This window comes from Tauraco erythrolophus, chromosome 22 (genome assembly GCF_009769465.1).
Source record: "Tauraco erythrolophus isolate bTauEry1 chromosome 22, bTauEry1.pri, whole genome shotgun sequence".
Lineage (NCBI taxonomy): Eukaryota > Metazoa > Chordata > Aves > Musophagiformes > Musophagidae > Tauraco > Tauraco erythrolophus.
The window spans coordinates 9014011-9033148 of NC_141486.1; the positions used below are offsets into that span (position 1 = coordinate 9014011).

Genomic DNA, 19138 nt, shown 5'->3' on the forward strand with positions numbered 1-19138 from the left:
TCACTTCCCAAGTGTCTGCACAGCTCAAGCACTGTTTTCTTTTGCTGTGAATGCTGGAGTGAACTCAGCGTGGCAAGGCGTTTGTGGAAATACTTTTCTGGAAAATGTGCACAGAAAAACTTTTCATAGTGAGTTTTACCCGTGGAAATGTAATTCCTGGGCAGGGAATGGGCAGAGACCAACCCCACCTGCCAAGTAAGTCAGCAGAGGTTTGTGACTCAGGTACTCACTGGTGTCAGCAGCTGATATTTGATGAGCAATATGTTTAGGAACGTCACAGTTTGCAGAGGTACCATTGTCAACATGGGAGGAAGCAAAAATCACCATGATTAACGATTCTTCGCTCTTAAGCTTACCTATACCCTTGTAACGTCTTGTTTTATCTCCTGCAAGGGAGCAGATGGTGTTCGTGGATTGAAGGGCACTAAAGGTGAAAAGGTGAGTTAACACTGCACGTTTGGATTGATTTTCTACAGCCTCCAAGCATTTTTGCTGGCCAGTCCCACAGGATGCTCCCCGGGGCATTTTCTCCTGCACAAGGAGACAAGCACAGAGCCTGAGTCCCCAAAGGACTTGCAACCTCTTTGGTTTTGGGGTGGCCACAGGCTGGCTGGGTACCTGCCGCAATGTTCTGCTGCATCTTGGCTTGGACCTGAGAGTAGCTGAGCCTCTGTGGCATGGTCAGGGTTCGAGCTGTTTGCTGGGGTCAGCCGTTGCCGATAGCTCAGGGTCCAGCATCAGGGTGATTTCCTCCAGCCAAAATTTGCAGCTTGAGCAATTCCAGGAAGCTGAAGGGTTTGTGGTGTGTTACAGCTGGGTTAAAGCTGGACCTGGGAAGTGCAGCATGTGGGATACGCTGCAACCCAAGTCAATAAGAAGGTTGACACAGTCTATCTCTGCACGTCTCAAAGATGCAGTTGACTCTCCCAGAGGAAGAGCAGGAGCTGGAGAAAAATCTTACTCAGTGCCATACACAGATCCGTGTTCCTTCGTTCCTGCCCCCAGCAATTTGACAGCAAAGCTGGCAGTTTCAGCTAGGGAATCCTGGCAGGGACTTTCCAAACTTTAAAAGTCTTTCTGGGAACTGTGTCTTCATTACTGATGAGAGATTTGCTGTAGGACGAAATGCATTATTGATTTGAGCTCTGCAATTAAACCTTCTTGGCTGAAAGAAATATTGCCACCGTCCTAGAGGTTGCCTCGAAGCGTGGTATAAAACATCCTCCGTGAAAATAAAACCCGTTGTACTTCAGAAATAGTTGGTTCCCAGTGCTGGCAAGGGGTCGTTATTCACATCGGGCCAGATTTGTGCTCTTGACTGCGCAGCCAGGACGGGATGTAGGGAACACTTGCTGTGATCCTTCGAGGACCTTGGCCATTGCAGCCTGGCCGGGTTTCCATGCCCGTTTGTGCAACCAAAGACTTACAGAAGCCAATGTGATGGGCGGTGCAGGGACCTAATCTTGTCCCTCCCCAGTTGGGGACCATACAGTGAGGTTGGAGGAGCATTTTTCCTTTTTTCCATGTATACACCTTGTCTCTTTTTTCCCCTCTCTGTTATTTAGGGTGAAGATGGCTTCCCTGGCTTCAAGGGTGACATGGGCATCAAAGGAGACCGGGTAAGAGTCTATGACCAGTGTGGTCTTTGTAGCACTTTGCTTTTCAAGCCCGTGCGTTATTGTGCAAACACAGCTCAGGGTGAGCAGCAAGGTGGGCTTCTGTTGGAGTCCAGGAGTTTCACGTTCATGTCAAGCACAGCAGTTGTAAATCCCAAAATTTGCTAATCCCATCTTGAAGGTAAAGTAAAACTGAGTGATAAGAGGGCCCTGTCTTGCTGCTTTGACTGCTAGGCAATACTGCCTGATCCTACTGTATCATGTATTTATTGCCAGTAGCTCTTTTCCCTGTAACATTCCATCTGGGTAAGGCAGGCGTCTTTATTTGCTGAGCCTAATGTGCTTCCGTACCACCAACGGGAAGTGTAAAGTTACCGGGAACACACTTGAATAGAAACCAAAGCAGCTGGGATGGAGCCTTATATTACCCTCGTGCCTGTGGCAGCAGGATACGCTGCCTGGGTGCAAAAGTTTTTAAAATCAGCGGAACACCCAGAGCACCAGAACCCCCAGATCTCGCTGGCTGCAGCACGTGGGTTGGCAGGACGTCTGTCCATCCTCCACACCCAGCCCTCGGGGACAGGGGACTGTCCTTGTCCCCTCTCCGACTGATGCATCGCCCAGGGCTTGGTATCTCCCCCAAACTCTGGAGCCCTCCCAGGGATCGAGGGAGCTCTGCCATCATCTAAAGGAAAATGAGCGGCTTGTGTGAAGGCTTGTAAAAGTAGACATCAAATCTTTCGTTTTTCTTGGCATTTAGTTGTGTAATTGAACAGTTAAAACAATGGAAAGCTTCCCCAGCCCTCACTCCTTGCCTAGGAAGAAGGACCGAAGGTGGCATCTCAGAGAGGTGACTCCTGTCCTCGCCGAATGCAGATAGACTTAAGCTCCTCCAAACAAAGCTGGTTACTCCAGTTCCCACCAACAAGCTCGTTGTGGTTTGCAAGGAGCTATGAAAGGGCGAGGGGTACCCGAGAGCCTGGCAGATAAATGTGCATCCATCCTGCTTCTGGAGAGCGAGAAGGTGGCTGCCTGTGGTGGCAGGGTGGAAGCATCTCCTGTTACCCTGCGTGACAAAACGACAACCGTTGTTTTGTGCGCCGAAGCCTGCGGTGCCCCAACAATTCACGTTAATAGCTCCGTCCTCCCCGCTCTCGGGTTTCCTAACGATTTCCAGCACAAAAGCTCCAGCCCAGCTTTTCTTCTCCAGTTGCCCCCTTCAACCCTCAATTAAACACTTCCCAGGTTTCGCTCGCGCATCAAACCGCGCTTTGGGAGCCGGGAGGTGGTAAAAGGGTGCGTTGCAATGGGAGCTAATGAAGGCTGTTTCGGTGGAGAGGCGCCGCGTGTAGATGGGATAATTGGACCCCAGGAAAAGGCGGCTGTTGTCGGAGATAATGGCCAGGCTGTGTGAATGAAAGCTTGGTGATCTAATAACACTCTGCAATTTACACAGTGACAGTCTCATCTGAGCCTCTTGGTGAAGACCAGCTTTCTCCAAGAGTGGTATTAGCAGCTCCGTGGAGTATCCGATTGCAGCCGTGAGGGGTACTGCTGTCAGCAGACATGGGGTCTGGGACCTGCCTGCCTCGTCAATGCTTGTCTTGTGATTAACAGGGGGAAATCGGACCTCCTGGCCCCCGAGGTGAGGATGGTCCTGAAGGTCCCAAAGGTCGCTCTGGCCCCAATGGAGATCCCGGTCCTCTTGGTCCTGCTGGAGAGAAGGTGAGTCTCAAGGATGGAATCACCCAGGGGTGTTTTACAGTAAACCCCACTTTTCTTTGGATGTCTCGGGTGGGTGTTGGGGCAGTGCCCAGCATGGGGGGCTGATTTTAGGGCAGAGGGATGAAGATGAGCTGCGGGTGCTTTGCATGAAGGTTGGCCTGAGCTGTTCGACACAAAGACCAGAGGAGACCCAGGGGAGATGGTTTTACTGCAGTGGCATGACTTGAGGGTGTTGAGACATTGGTCTCTTTAGGGTTATCTGCTTGAGTGCAATGTTTGAAAAAAAGACTAGAGGAAAAAAAATAAGAAATTGAAAGTATCAGAGACTCCAGTCTAATTGCTAGGTGCACCCAGTTGAAAAAAAAGGTATCAAAAAAGAACCATTCTCCACTGGGTCCCCAACACGTTTACAGTGCTCATTCTGTATGAAACCCACCGGGCTGCCCCCAGGGAGGACTGGGGATGGTGGCAGTGCCCTGCCAGCTTTGTTCCACCCGTGTCCTGTCTGCTTTGCTCTTGACATCTCTGCACTTGGCATCTCCCTCCTCTGCTGGTGCAAATCCGAAGCTGCTCACAAGGTCTCTCTTGCTCACGCGAACGTACTTTTTTTTTGTGTTTCAGGGAAAACTCGGCGTGCCAGGACTGCCCGGCTACCCGGGCAGGCAGGGCCCAAAGGTAACGCAGCCGGGTTCAGTCCTGGAGAGCTGTGGGGTGTGCTGGGGAGCCGGGAGGACACTGGCCGAGCTCCAGTGCCAGTGCCGAGGGCTCCATCCCCTGCTAACGGGACAAGGTGGAACGGCAGCGCTTCCCACCGCCCCGTCCCTTCTTCCCACCTGTGTGGGATGAATTGATAGATGGGTAAAAATAGCTGCAGCCCTTAGCTGGTGGAAATCAGTGACTGGTTCTGCATTGCTTCAGTCTCCTGGAAAGTGGTGGGAAGAGATGTGCTGGGACAGGGGCTGCGGCACTCGCGGTGTGGGGACCGGCTCCCGGCAGGGCTGCTTTGGTGATGGGTATAAACAGGCTCCATGTGAGCTTCCATGCTAGTGATGGGCATAATAGCCCTTCTCCTTGTTATTATGTTTTATATCTCCAAAACTCTCCACCAGTGTTAACTAATTAATTAAGGAGAATAGCTAATGAACCAGGGTCTCCCTGAAATTAAAATAAAACTGCCATTTGCAGATTTGCCAACATCCTCTGTGTCTTATCTACACACCCACCTTCATTTGGGCCATTTTCAAATGTTCTTTTTAAATTAAAAGTGTGAATTCCACTACATAGACTAAGGCTACAGCCTGGTTTTTGCACGCCCTGGAGGCTTTGGGAACTTATGTTTTTGTTAACTTTTTTTTTAAGAATTGTATTTTATTATTCATGTTCATTACTTGAAAAAAACCCGGGCTTGTTTAACACTGGAGACATAATTATCTGCAAGAGATTGTTTCCTGATTGTGGTGTTGATGGTTTATTTTTTAATTTGCATTTTATATCTGGAGTAAGGTTTTTTTGCATCTCTTCGACTAATTCATATTTTAAAAGCAGCAGCAGCTATTCTCCAGGCTCTCTCATCAGAAAAGAGCAAGCCAGGAGTTAAATTTTTATGTGCAACACATAATGACTTAGGAGCTAAAAACCCAAAAATCTACCTGTTCCCCAGGTGCCCACTGCAACCATGGGCTTGGGCTTTTGCAGTGACTCCTAATGAGCCACGGACTTTTTGTTTGTTATTTTTGGACAAAATTTAGTTTCTGAGGTCATTCTGGGTCTGTCATCAGTTTTGTTTTTATTAAAGGAAGGGTAAAAAAAAAAGCATGAGGAGCTGTAGACGGCGGCGGGGGCTTGCTGGGGGTTATTCCCAGCCAGTGGGTGCCTGGCATGGGTGGGCAGAGCTGCCCCTTTCCCTCTCCTGAACTACTATCTCTTTGCTCTTCCCCCAAGGGCTCAATCGGCTTCCCAGGATTTCCAGGAGCCAACGGAGAGAAGGGCACACGGGTAAGAGCCGCTTCATCAGCTGCTTTGCAAATTTATTGATTTCTTTTTTTTTTCCCAAGAAAGGCCTTTGGGCAGGATACAGGACTGGTGCTCTGGTTGCTTTTGCACGAAGGGATGGCCCAAGGAGGGTCATCCCACCCCCCCTGCATCCCAGGATCGGTCCCGATGGTGGCTGGTGGGAGGGGAGGATGGCAGCGATAGCAGAGGCAGCTCTGCAGACAGCAGCTTTCCAATTAAACGCTGGAAATTTTTCCCTCAAGATATTTGAAGAGATTTCTCTGAACCTGAATCCTTCCCGCGCCGTCAGACTTTGCTCAGGGCACGAAGAGCTTTTTAATTAATGGTAATTATTAGAGATGGGTGAATCTGTTCAGAAGCAGCAAGAACCATCTTTAGCCTAACTTGAGGTGCAGAACACCCAACTGAGAACACTCCTACGAGTTCCTCCTTTTAATAAGCAGAGCTGTTGTAAATCCATAAACACCCTTAAAACACGGGGGGTGCATCCTCCTGACGTGTCTCTGCCCCTCATCCCACCCCCACAGACTTTGCTCCCCAGTGGGGATTGTCTAAATACACGGGTGATTTTTTTGTTTTGTGGAAGACACGCTTGAATTAGGGGATTCAGAGTACAAACATACAGTCATTTTCTGCACCAGCTCTGGTCACGGGGACGAAAAGGGGGGGAGCGAGGCGAGTGAGTGGAATTAGTTTCCTTTTTACTCTCATTTAAATACAAATTACTTCTAACAGACATGTTTGGTAGGAATGATATAAATCACTTTGCACTGCATTAATATCATGCCACTGAAATTTGGTTTATATCCACTCCCCCTTTTTTTTTTTTTCCTCCTTCCCCACTGAGAAATTTTCATTTCATTCTGAAGTTCAAACGCGATGTCCTCTCCCCTCCCTCTGCTCTGGCCGGGAGGAGGGAGGCCATGAATAAGGCAGCTGCCACGGCAGCCTTGAATTCGCTGTAGCCCTATAATTACCACTCGCCTTATCAAATATACAGCAATAAAATCCTTGAGCTGGATTTTCGGCTGCTGTAAAACAGGGCAGCGGCAGCGGAGCGAAGCGGAGACGTGCTGCTTTGCATCCCGAGCATCCGCACCCTCTTGCTCCATCTGGTCTTTTTATTCTGGTGGGATGGAGAGCTGGAACCTTCTGGGGTGAGGAGCAGGTACCAGGAGCTGATCGTTTATGAGATGGAGGGGAAAAAAAAACTCCAAGGGTTTGGCTGGTTGAATTTTGGCGATGTCCAACCTGAATGGGATGGAGGAAGGAGCAGGCGTGCTGGGAAGGGACCCAAATTTAGGACTAAGGCAGTGATAATGAGACAAGAAAAGACAAAATCAACCGTTTTCTCACTTTTATTCTAAATGAGCTTTGTGCTCCTAGGAGGAGGTAGTGAATACCCTTAGTTAAACCCCCTGGCATGCCACGTTTCTTCAGTTCAGGAATCGAAAAGGGGATTTTGCATTTCAAGCCCAGCTCAGAAGGAGATGGGGCAGCTCGTGTTGTCCTGGCTCGGGAGCTGAGATGCGTCTGGGCCAGGACGGGCTCCGGGGCGCACGGCAGTGGGGCTGGCACCGCCATGCTGGCAGCCCCAAAACCTCCGGTGTAAGGGAAGGAGACAGGAGTTTGGGGAGAAATGATGGTGTTTTCATGTGTGGGGAGCAGGGTCAGGGCTTCATCTACCCCAAATGGGGAGCACGGTCTGGCAAACCTCTGTCAAATAGAAATAAATTGACTTATTTTATGGTAATTCTATTTTTTTTTTCTTTCTAACATGTGATCGGAGCATTTACACCATTCCATAGCCAGTCCAACAGCATGCACTTGTTTTCTCGGTGTGTTTGCATGTGAGAGAGCAGAGTAGAGAGGGAAAATTTTCATGGACAAATCTCTCCTTTTCTCTAAGGAGCCCAGCTTGAAAATTTTTTAAGAGTAGCAAAAATACTGATTTTTCAGTAACTGTTTTTGTATCCTCCTTTTTTTTTTGTTTTACTCCCAAGCATCCAATTTGAAATAAGTGAAATGCAATTACATACAGAATGATAGACTGAGCTGGGATCACACTGCACAAACCAAATGGAGACCATCAACTTTATTTAAGCCTCGTTGAGTCAGAGTTGATAAATCCCCCTCTGTTTCTCCTGAGACCACTAAATTTGCTCTTTTTATGAGCATGTCCACCTATAGTCAAGAAAGAGTGTTTCTAAGATTTGCTTCTCCAGTGCATTGTGGAGTAACCCAATTTGCAGCTGAAACAACCAAAAATCATTTGTTTGTCTTTTCTTTTTACAAGGTATTATTATTATGCTATTCAACGCAGTTGTTTGTGTCAAAAATAATATGAATTGCCCATGTCTCTTATGATCATCATCATCTAGGAACTGAAATAAGATTTCTAACTCATTAGTTCTGTGACACAAGTAGTCTTCCCAAGTCCTTAAGTAATAAAAAAAAGGTGAAAACCAAAGGCAGAAGAGCAGTACCAGCAGATTTAGCAGCTGAATTTTGGTGCTGGCAGAGCCCAGAGCACTAAGGCTCCCCAAACCTGAAACCACCACTTCTGGCTCTTCAGCTGCATGAAAATAAAAATTAAAAACCGAGTGAAAAAAGGAGGTTTGGGGTTTTTGGAGAAGCATGACCTGTTAAATATCACCATACCTTTGGCGAGCGGTTGCTCATTGCTGTGCCCGTTCCCAGCCAGCCCGAGGCGAGCTTGGGCGAGCTCGCTTGGATATTTTCAAAACTTGATCTTAAAATCAATAGTTAGATGTGAATAAGTGGTCTTATTTTTAGAGCTAATAGGCCTCTGCCATTAGCACAGAGTAATAGATCTCCCTGCTCACCCCATCTGACAGAGCCCAGGGGGTGCGTGGAGGTACCGAAATCCAACCATTTATTTGGGTGCCTAGAAAATAATCTGAATTTAGATGCCTTTCCCTCAGTATCTCTGTTTGAAAAATATAGGTCTGTGTACATTTACAGTGCTATATAAATTCTTTGCAACAGTACGCAGTGCTGTATGCATGATTAATGACAGCAATAAGCAGGGGAAAATTTTGCTTAAAAATAGAATTGAGGAAGAAGAGGGGGGATGCTACCTGCAGGGAGGTGGCACACACTCCTCTCCGCCTGCTCTGAATTTAGCCTCCTGTAGCTAAAGGAAAACCAGCTGGAGTACTTTAAAATTATTTTTGTAATTAATTAAAAAAGGTGTGCCAGCAGGGTTTATTAAATGGAGCCGCAGAACAAGGAGGATTCAGCAGGGCCGATTTTAGTAGCTCGAAGAAAGTTGATTGTAAAGTTTTCCAGCTCCTGTTTTATGATCTCCTGGTTAATGAGAGCCAAATCTCAGAAAGGCAAGATTACGAGGTGATGGATTTGGGGCAAAAAATGACAAGTGATATTTTAAGCATTCTGTGTTCCTGACGTAGAGAGCGAGTCTTTCCCTCCCTTCCTTTGGCGGGTGATCGATAACGATAGCGGACGGCAGGTCCAAAGGAGGAAAGTTAAATCTATGGCTATTTTTTTGGTAACTTGACACTAGCCAAAATAGTGTTTTCGGGAGCGAGCTCTAGGCCATTAGTTTTCTTTTAGGTGCAGGGTAATGGAGCTTAATATGATGCCAGATTTAGGACCCAGCCGTCTCTGTCTTTTTTTTTTCCTGTCAGGATTAATCACAGTCCCCCATTAGAGGAAGCTGAGTGCATCTGTCAGATCTCATCAGCCCGCTGCTTTGTCGCTGCTGCAAAACAATGTCTTAAATTACTTGTTTAGCACAAAGTTCACAGAGATGAAGAAAGATTTGTAAATATGTGGGGCAGCTTAATTGGCTCGCGTGGTGTAAACCAACGGCTCCGAGCAGGAACGCTGCTCTGCTGCGGTTGCTCCTGAAATATTTAAGAGCCCAGGTCTTGCAACACGTGTGTGCATCGGTGTGAGCCAACCTGCCCGGCCAGGGCGAGGACCAGCCCTTCCCCACGTCCAGAGCTGAGTGCGAGGACCAGCAAAGATCAGCAGGAAAAGGGGTTGTAGGTTTTGGGGTGTAGAGTTGAGCTTTCTGCTGGCTTTGGTGCGTTGGATGGTTTTGTAGGAGACTGCCTGGTCAGAGTGGGTGGCCTCATCGTTGAAAGACTTTGGGGTGTTTCCGAGGATTTGGGGTATGTTTTCTTAAGAGACTCCTTCCCTCAGATGTTAGATGTCGTCTGGACATTGGAATTACTGTCCAGGACTGTCTGAGCATTATAAATGAAAATATATGAAGACAGGCTAAGAGAGTTGGGATTGTTCACTCTGGAGAAGAGAAGGTTCTGGGGAGACCTTCTAGCAGCCCTCCAGTACCTAAAGGGGCTACAAGAAAGCTGGAGAGGGGCTTTGGACAAGGGTGTGTAGTGACAAGGGTGTGCTCTGTCCTTTTCTTTGCAAATGAGAACCGGAGAGGTTTTGGGGCAGTTTGTGTGCAATAGGCTCCGTTGCAGGTTCATCTGCTGCAAGCACAGCTTCTGATGCTAGCCACTAACTCCTCTTCATCTTTTTCGTTCCAGGGGACACCTGGCAAACCAGGTCCAAGGGGGCAGCGCGGTCCAACGGTAACGATGCCTTTCTTCATTCTTGAGTGTTTTGAAAGCTCGATAAGACCAAGAGAAAGCAGGATCTGGTTTATGTCCTCACTGGGTGGGATCTGGCCTTCAGCAGTTGAAGCTAAGCAGAGGGGATGCAGTGATTTGGGGTTGGGGCTCACCAGTGAACATGGTTTGAGGTCATCACAGGATCAGACCTCCAGTGGCAGTGACGAAGGCTCCTGTTGTCCCCTTGCTGCTGGTGGGACAGCTTGTTGACCTGGTGCAGCTCACGTGCCTGGGTGCTTTGCCTGATCACAGTGTAGTGCTGTGAGAGCCAAGAAGGGCTAAAATATCATCTTTTGTGTCTTTTTAAGGGTCCACGTGGGGAAAGAGGCCCTAGGGGAAGCACTGGGAAACCCGGCCCAAAGGTAAGGTCTTGGGGAGCTCAGTGGAACGGTGTCCTAAAAAATGTTGGTATAAGAGACCATCTGGTTCATTGCCCTCCATTTCCATTCTCTCCTTTCTCCATTGTATTTTGAAAGCTGAGCCCTCCTGAGCTTCATTACCCAGCCAAACGGCTCATAGCCCACCCCTAAAGTAGTCTCGCAGCTCCTAAAAATGCCTTGGCCCATGTTCCAGCAGGACATCAAGTACAGGAATGAATTATGGGCCACTGCAACCCAGAATGGGAGGCAGCACCCCCACATCGGGGACCAGCACAGCCCTACAATCCACTGGCGATTCCACTAAGCCCTATTTTTTGGTGTTTAAGTAGCATTTTCCTATGAGGACAGGCTGAAAGAGTTGGGGCTGTTCAGCCTGGAGAAGAGGAGGCTCCGGGGTGACCTTATAGCGGTCTTCCAGTACCTCAAGGGGGCCTACAGGAAAGATGGGGAGAGGCTGTTCAGGAGGGCCAGTTATGATAGGACAAGGGGTAATGGTTTTAAAATAGAGGGAGGTAGGTTCAAGTTGGATATTAGGAAAAAATTTTTTACTATGAGAGTGGTAGAACACTGGAACAGGTTGCCCAGAGAGGTGGTGGATGCTCCATCCCTGGAGACGTTCAAGGCCAGGTTGGACAAGGCCCTGAGCAACCTGATCTAGTTGGAGATATCCCTGTTCCTTGCAGGGGGGTTGGACTAGATGACCTTTGAAGGTCCCTTCCAGCCCTAACCATTCTATGATTCTATGATTCCATTTGGACCACCTTAGAGGCCTTACGGCATGCCGTGGGCGGAGGGGCACATATCGCCACGGGTCACCAGAACCTTGCACCTCGCCAAGCCGCTTTGTATGCACACTGCGCACCCACCATTGGTTGCTGGGTAAAACAGGTATTTTTTTTCTACCAGCCAATCCAGAGTCACACTCAGCTCCAGAACCCGCTGCAGAGACCGATTAAGTGGCCATCAATCGCTGGGCATGATGGAGGCAAAGCTTTTGTAGTGAGCTGTTGTCACCACCGCGCTGCCGGCTTTAAAAATAAATATCTCAGCTTTGTGTTGGCATGAATTTTTGATAAATACCTTGTCTTTGCAGCGGCATTTATCTCTCAGAGGGAGGCCGTTATCTGGTGGAAATATCCTGAGCTCACTGACGTTATCTTTCCTGTGTTTTTATTTAAGCAACGTGGGGGGAAAGAGCAGCCGCTCGATTTCGCTGGATGCTGCTCTTGATGCAGAATAATTAATCAAGAGGGGCTGGGGGGGCCGGTGGCATGTGGTGTCACCGTGGGCTCGGTGCCATTTGAAGTCTTTGTGCAAAGCAGCTGCGATGGTGATATATGTATTTTTCATGGCATGTTGTTTTGTTTCTTTGCAAAAGGGCAACTCTGGTGGTGACGGCCCCCCTGGTCCTCCTGGCGAAAGGGTAAGACGAGCTGGTGGGGCCAACGTGGGGCTCGGGCCAAGCCCGTTGGTTTAACATGGCAGACGAGGCGGGTTTGCAGGGCTGAGGCGGTGCTGAGGGGTTTTTGCAGTGAGCATCCTACCACGTAACCCGTTGAGCAGAGAGGGGTGGGCAGGTCGTGGGAGCAGGGTATGGCTTAGCGCACCTCGGTCAGAAAAATGGAAAAATCTATGTAGAAATCCGAGACGAAACGTGCTTGTGTGGGGAGAGGTCTCATGAGTCACCCGCAGCCCTTCGGTCCCTTCTGAGCTCTCCAAGGAAGGCTTGAACAGGACCTTGGTTGTCCTGAGTGAGCATCGCTCCATGGGAAAAGGGAAAAGTCACCCGTAGGTTTTGTACAGACAGCCAAAACCCCGGTTTTCTGGAGGAGGTGGTCATCTAGAACCTTGTGCTGCTCTCTCCACCTTACAGCTCGCTAGGTGGAAAGTACTGAAACAATGGGACTTTCACGATTTTAGCCTCAATTTCTGCTTCTTTTTTTTTTTCCCCTAGGTTTTGTTTTGTTTGTAAATTTTCTACAAAATTGCCCAGGGAGGAAATATATTAAATTGGTCCCTCCTTTGCATCTGCTGGTTGTGACCGCAGGGGCGAGGGGGGACCTGCTGCTGACGCTGCTCCGGGGTGGCAGCTCCCTGCAGAGCATCAGCTGCTGTACAGCACCGGCCCCAAAGCCACCGGGCACTCTGCTTTTTCATTCCTGCACAAGTTGGTAGCTCCCAGGTCTCTCTGTTGAGCTGGGATGGGAAAAACCCTGTTTTTCATAGCACTGGGAGGGAAAGGCACAAAGGGGTCGATGGCCCTCTTCATGTTTGCAGTGCTTTTTGCAGCTGGACAGGCTGCTCAGTTAACCATGCCCAGTGTTTTTTTTTTTCTCCATGCATTTCTTTTTTCAAGGGATGGCCCAGTACAGCTGCATCTCACGCTTTTTTGGCGTTTCTTTGGGGTAGAAGTAGTTGGCTTTCCATATCTTTGTGCTCATCTGCTGTTCACACAGAGTTAATATTTCATAGTAAAGAGTTACAGGTTCCTTAATCGTGTTTTCTGCCTTGTTTTGCATCCCAGGGACCACCAGGGCCTCAAGGACCGACTGGATTTCCTGGACCAAAAGGCCCCCCTGTAAGTAACTCTCTTTCTAGAAGGTGCACAGCAATACATAAAATCCTTCCCACCCAGCTGGGACTGCCTGTGACAACTTGGTCTTAGCTGCTTCTCTGACAAGTGGTGACATACCCAATAAAAGGCATTTCTGAGACATCATGATGATCACCTGATGGTTTGAGATTTTTAAATAGCCGAGTAAATTGTGGCTGATTATAAATGTTCATTTCCTAGTGACTCAATATCACTAGGATCTTTCAGGGTAGCTCTGTTCTTTGTTCTCCCTCTGGATTCTGGGAGGACAGCACAACTGAGTGACACTTCTATCTCTGCAATTACGATACACTGGTGGGGGACCTCAGAAACCTTACTGGAGTGATTTCCTTCCCTGCGGTCAACAGCTCGCTCCCCCTCTGCACCTGTCAGATAAATCTTTCCTTTGGGAGATGTGTGGGAAAAGGCCGTATCTTTCAGGGCTCTGAGCACCCCCATCTCACTGTAAAATGGGTGGGAACTAATGCAAGAAGGCAAGCAGATTTGATTCAGCTCTTATCACAGTTTCACTGCTGAGTACGTGGTCATGTTCCTTCTCACCCTGGTTTTCTGCTCTAGGGTCCTCCTGGGAAGGATGGATTGCCTGGTCACCCCGGACAGAGAGGAGAAACCGTAAGTAGCCAAAACTCTTGGGCAGATCATTAGTCCTGAGTCCTGTCCTGCCGGTTGGTTTTTCTAAACCCTTCTGTGCAGCTGGGGAGATGTGGCCGCACGTTTGGTTTCCCTGAAGGTCTGTGTCTCTCCAGCTGCACAGGATGGTCTACGGGAAGCAACCCTTTTCTGAGCAGGATGGGTCGGTCTAATGATGGTTCACGTGAAGGTTGTGCACCAGCTCCTCTCTCTGGCTCTTTAGTTGACTGTGGAGGTCAACACGTGCATCACGCACGGAGAGAACATGAACGGAGAGATGTAGCGATGCTGATGACTGGCATCGGAGGCAGTTGGGTTTCTGCTGTGGCAGACACTGCTGGGGCAGCTCCTTGCTAGGTGGGAGGATGTTGGCTGGGGCTGAGCCTGGGTCAGAACCAGCATTTGGTGTGGCACGTGCTCTTGTGAGGTGGAGAAGCAGCGGGGGGTTGATTTCTGAGCAGCCCCCGTGGATGGGCTCTGTACCCCGAGGACTCGCCAAAGCAAAACGCTCATCCCTTTGGCCTCCCAAGGGGGATGGCTGAGCCTCCGCTCTCTGGAGCACTATGGGTAACTTCTGTGCTCTCTCCACCCTTTGGAGATGTGCAGGTTTTGCATCTCACTGTTCCAGATTGATGACTCTAGGGCTGCCATAGCAGAGATTTTTCATGCGAGATGGGCTCCATCCTTCACAAGCTCAGCTTTCTGCACCCAGCTGCGTTAGGTCGGGAGCAGTTTTATTTTCTCTGGAACCTGCCATGGGGAGAAATAAGTTTTTTTTGCTTCTTGGTGCACTGTGTGGTGAACACCAAGACCTGCTGCACAGCAGAAAAGAATTACAGCCCAGCTTTGGCAGTTCTTATTTTGAGAGGAAGGCGGTTCCTGGCCGAGCCGAGGGGTGCAATGGTTTTGCTGTAGTTTTTCTGTCCGCTCTGGTTACTGCAGCCCGCTCGTGTGTCAGCCGCTGCCTTAGCACCCGAGTAAGAAGAGCATCTCTGCAGACGCTGCCTTTTAGCCAAAGCTACGCACAGGGGCCTCGCCAAGTTTCCCTTAAGCCCCCTCCAGCAATAATCCCTTGCTGCGCCCCGGGGGGTGGCTCCTGGCTGTTTAGGTACCGCGCCGCATCCTACGCGTACTGCTCTGTCCGATTTAAAAGGTCTTGTCGCACAGACGTAATCATTGTTTCTCACCAAAGGAGAACGATGAGGCATGTGGAAGGTACGATCCTCTGGCTGTCGTGCGTCTCTGGTCTGTTTTCTGCCCCTTTTTTGCTTGAAGGGTATCCTCAGCAAAAATGGTCCTTCTGCCGTGTATTCTTCTGCATGCGGTAATTAGTATCTTTCTGTTTGGCGTTTTTGGGGATGTTTATTCTTTTTCCTCAGCTGTTTACAATCCAACTCGTTCACTGTTGTTCGCATCCTTCTCCCCGACACCGCATGCTGCATGTTAGCAGATAGACTTTTTGTTCTGTGTGTATTTTACAGGAAGAAAAAAAAACAAAACACACCCCCAACTTCCACTGTTCAGCTTTCCATTTTTCTCCACTGTCTTTCCCTGCAAACGAGCATTAAAAAGGCTTTGCACATTATGCAGTTTTTCCTCTCGACTTATCACACAACAATTTAATTAACTCGCCTGGCATTTGCTAAGCAAGGCAATGCAAATACTGCTCAGCGCAACACCGGGTATTTGTTTGCGCCCTGCAAGACTGACGTTAAGGCAACGGTCGTGGTGTTTTTGAACACACAGTCCTCAGGTCAGGATTAATTTACAGGTGAAGAGAAGAGTTTTCACCTGCCACAGCCTGACTGTGACATTTAGTCTTCCTTCATGGAGTTATCTATAACATCCAGGACACCTACGTTCAAATTAGAAGTAGTAGTAAAAACTTTACTTCCATCTGCTGTTATCAACTTGGAATAAAGCATCAAACTCCCAAGTCTGCAAGAATAAGAATGGAGAATGTGCTTTCAATTATTTGGGGTCTGAAAATACTCCCGAAAGCTTTCTTCACTCATTGCAGCCGTAGTTTGCCCATCACAGGCAAATTCTTCCAGATAACCAAAAATCTGTTAATCTGTGCCATGAACAAGCTTGCAAAGATCACTTTCCCCTGAATCCTCTTGGGGTGCACACAGATGTGTGCAGACCCAGGTAACAGAAGTCCCTTTTTTATCTCTCTTTCCTTACACAGTGCCAAAAAGCGAGGAAAGAAACATAAAAATGAATTAAACACACTATTTCCACATCAGTAGCCTTGTCAGTGCACTCTGTACCTTTATGCAAGAAAAGCCAGACTTGAAATCTGCATCTCAAATAGTTCCCTTTATTTTACTTTTCATTTAGTAACAAACAGGCATGCTGAAGGATGCTGAAGTATTTGGCCATATTAGATTTACAAAGATTGGATCTAAAAAAAAAAAAAAAAAGAAAAAAAAAAAAAGAAAAAAATTCTAAACCCTCTGTGCTCGAGGCTCAGACAGGATAAAAGGAAACCCCTTTCTTCAGATTAATAAGAAAGTCCTGCACAGAGCCGGCTGAAATATTTTTCTAAGATAAGAGTTTAAATTGTACATTCATTTCACAAAGATGTTTTGCCGTTTCCCCATCAATGACAGGATATTCTCTGTGATCTGCAGACAGCTATAGAATAGCATTGAGTAGGTTGGTTTTTTTTAGCGTGACACATTACTGTTGGCTTGGGATTTATCTGATCATCTTTTGTGGCAATGAGAAAATAGCCTGTGTGCCCTAAATGACACTTCTCAAGCTTGTCAGCGTGCTGTAGTAAGAATGATAATTAATGTGCTTTTAAAGAGTGACTTAGGAGAGCTAAACAATTGCAGTGGTGATAGTTCGTTATTGTCGCTCTTCAAAATGTCATTATAAGTAGCCGTCATGGAGCCTTCGCTGCTCATCAGCAGTCGGAGAGAAACACGTTTGTGGTTTCTTTCAGCAGATGTTGATGGAGGAAATAAAGCTTCGCTCAGCCCCCGAGGCTGGTGGGTTGTGGGCTACAGCAGGGCTGGAGATGGGTGCTGCCTTCGCCAAAAGTGGAAGGTGGTCACCCAGCCTCTGAGCTGCTGGGAGCTGAGCCTAAACTACTGCCAGAATGGGGAGCAGGAGAAGGGACATGGTTGTTAAGAATTGCACAGCATGGAGAAATCTGCACGTTCTGACTTTTAAATAGCCATTTCCTCTATAGGTTTGACAAGTGTAGCAAATTTTTTTTTTACATATATATGGCCAGTCCTTCAGCCAAACCACAGTAGCTCCATTGAAACAACAGAGCTGAGCTTTGAGGATCCCTTTTTCTTCCTCTGTTTCACCCCTGTATAAATGTACAAGGACATATTTTCCACCTTCTGTTGGATTTCTTGTTTCTTTTGTCTCTGGGTGTCCATCCATTCCTGGGCAGTGGTTTCACCAGAGGAGGAGCAGTTGGGTGGCAGCTGGTGACCCTTACTGGAGCACTCCTTGCAGGAGCATCATCTCTTTCTCTTTTCCCTTTCTCTAACAGGGTTTCCAAGGCAAGACTGGCCCTCCAGGACCACCTGGTGTCGTAGGCCCTCAGGTAAGAAATGAATGCTCGTGCTTGCACCCAGCCCTTCGTGGCTCATCTTCCCTGGCATGGCACAGCCAGCTCTTGCAGCTGTGATGGTTTAGCTGGAGCTGCTGGGACCGCAGGTTGTACAGCACAGAGACTCCTCTTCCAGAGAAAGACAAAGTCGTGTTGAAGCCAGCTTGATGGCTCTGAAATTCCTGGCCAGGGTTTGAAATACCCCGATGGGTCCCAGCCCACCTTGTCGAGGCGTTAGGATGGTGTTTAGACAAACGTGCCTGAAGGCTGCAGTAAATAAGGTGGCTCCTGTGAACGTTAACAGAACTACTTTGGTGTAAAATTGGTGTAGAGTGAGAGACCAACCAGCTACACACAACTTGACCTAAAGACCTTAAGCAGCTGTATCTCAAAGGGGTGTAGAGCTGCTGGGATGTTCAGGGCAGTGTAAGCGTGATGCAAGAGTGCTCGTATGTGTCGCTATGAAGAAACACATCTCCCTCTAACATGAAGTGCTGCTAGATTCTGCTAGAGTTGGGCTGATTTTCTTTTAGTCCCAACAAACTCTGCACAATCTGGAAATTGTAACTGCACCACCAGAATTCGTACCCTTAAGAACAGGCATGGAAGGCTCGTGCATCAGTTCTGTGGGCAGAGTCCCAGACTGAGCAGGACTGGCTTTGGGTTGAGTCTGCCTTCCCGGCTGCCGGGGAAGTTGCTCTTTAATTGCAAAGTAATTGATTTGTCCTCTTTAACGTTAGTGTAAAGTCTCTGGTTAGGGGCGATTCCCTGACTGTGTCTGTCTTCTCAAGTGCAAATTAGGTTCTATGGCAATTTTGTTTGGCTCCGCTGCGTGTAGTTAGCGTGATCTGTGGCTGCTGAGCGACCGCAGTGTTATCGTTCTGCGTGCACTAAGTGGCACCCTGCGGCGTGACATGAATTACAGCCACCGTCCCAGCGGACACCTACGTGCAGGGACAGTATAGTCTTGTGCATATGGCTTTTTCCCTCCTCCAGAATGGGCCACTTGGGAACCTTCTGCACTGGGCCTTATGTTACGCTCGTCACAATTAGTGCCCACGTACAGCACAGAGGCAGTCGGTAACTGCCGTGTAATACAAGCCTAATCCATTATTTATGCCCCATATAAGGAAGAATCAGCATGATTGTAGAATACTTAGGAAATTTTCAATTAAAAAAAACCCAAACAGACAAACTAAGCATAATAATTGTGGTAGTATCTCATTTATGTGAATGCTTTCGTTGCAGAGGTTCCCAATGCCTGTAGTCTGTCAAGTGCAATGTTGACCACTTCCAAAGCAAAGTCCCTTTAGATGCCAAAGGAGGCATCTCTGCAGGGATTGCCGGTGGCACTGCGCAGAACAGCTAAGGGAAGGAGCATCTGCCATCCCATTGCAACCTAAAGGAGCAAACTGATAGCTGGCACCTCTTCCTTCATTGTTTGCTCTTGCTGGTACTGACCGCCTTCTCCTCGATTTCTCTTTCCTTAGGGTCCAACTGGTGAAACTGGGCCAATGGGTGAGCGAGGACATCCAGGCCCTCCAGGTCCTCCAGGTGAACAAGGTCTCCCTGGCCTCACTGGAAAAGAAGGGACTAAGGTAGGGACCAGCAGCCCTTCTGAATTCACCCTCCTTGCAAGCCTGGATGCCTGCCTCTCTCCCAGAGATGGAGGGGGATGATTCAGAGAAGAAATGATATTTTGCAGTGTCTCATCATGACTTGAGCCTGGAGGGAGGAGCTGGGTCTCTACGGAGTCTGCAGATCCTCAGCTATTTATCACTGTCGTTGCAGGGGGACCCTGGTCCCGCCGGCCTCCCGGGAAAGGACGGTCCCCCGGGCTTGCGAGGCTTCCCTGGAGAGAGAGGTCTCCCTGGCCCCATCGTGAGTAGAGGCTGCCCGGTCCTTCCAGCGGGCGGGATGCCCAGGTGGTGCAGCACCCACCTCCCAAAATGACT

At 48.4% G+C, this 19138-nt stretch overlaps 1 protein-coding gene across 3 annotated transcripts in view; it reads left to right on the top strand.

The window, feature by feature from the left end:
• COL5A1 (collagen type V alpha 1 chain) overlaps positions 1-19138 on the top strand; it is a 155077-nt gene that overhangs the window by 113215 nt on the left and 22724 nt on the right. For all 3 annotated transcript variants that reach the window (XM_086624974.1, XM_086624975.1, XM_086624977.1), the window contains exons 28-40: positions 394-438; positions 1566-1619; positions 3234-3341; positions 3963-4016; positions 5283-5336; positions 9899-9943; positions 10291-10344; positions 11741-11785; positions 12887-12940; positions 13535-13588; positions 17124-17177; positions 18674-18781; positions 18975-19064. In XM_086624974.1, coding sequence (XP_086481100.1) covers positions 394-438; positions 1566-1619; positions 3234-3341; positions 3963-4016; positions 5283-5336; positions 9899-9943; positions 10291-10344; positions 11741-11785; positions 12887-12940; positions 13535-13588; positions 17124-17177; positions 18674-18781; positions 18975-19064 — 819 coding nt within the window. The remainder of the gene's footprint in view (positions 1-393; positions 439-1565; positions 1620-3233; positions 3342-3962; positions 4017-5282; positions 5337-9898; positions 9944-10290; positions 10345-11740; positions 11786-12886; positions 12941-13534; positions 13589-17123; positions 17178-18673; positions 18782-18974; positions 19065-19138) is intronic.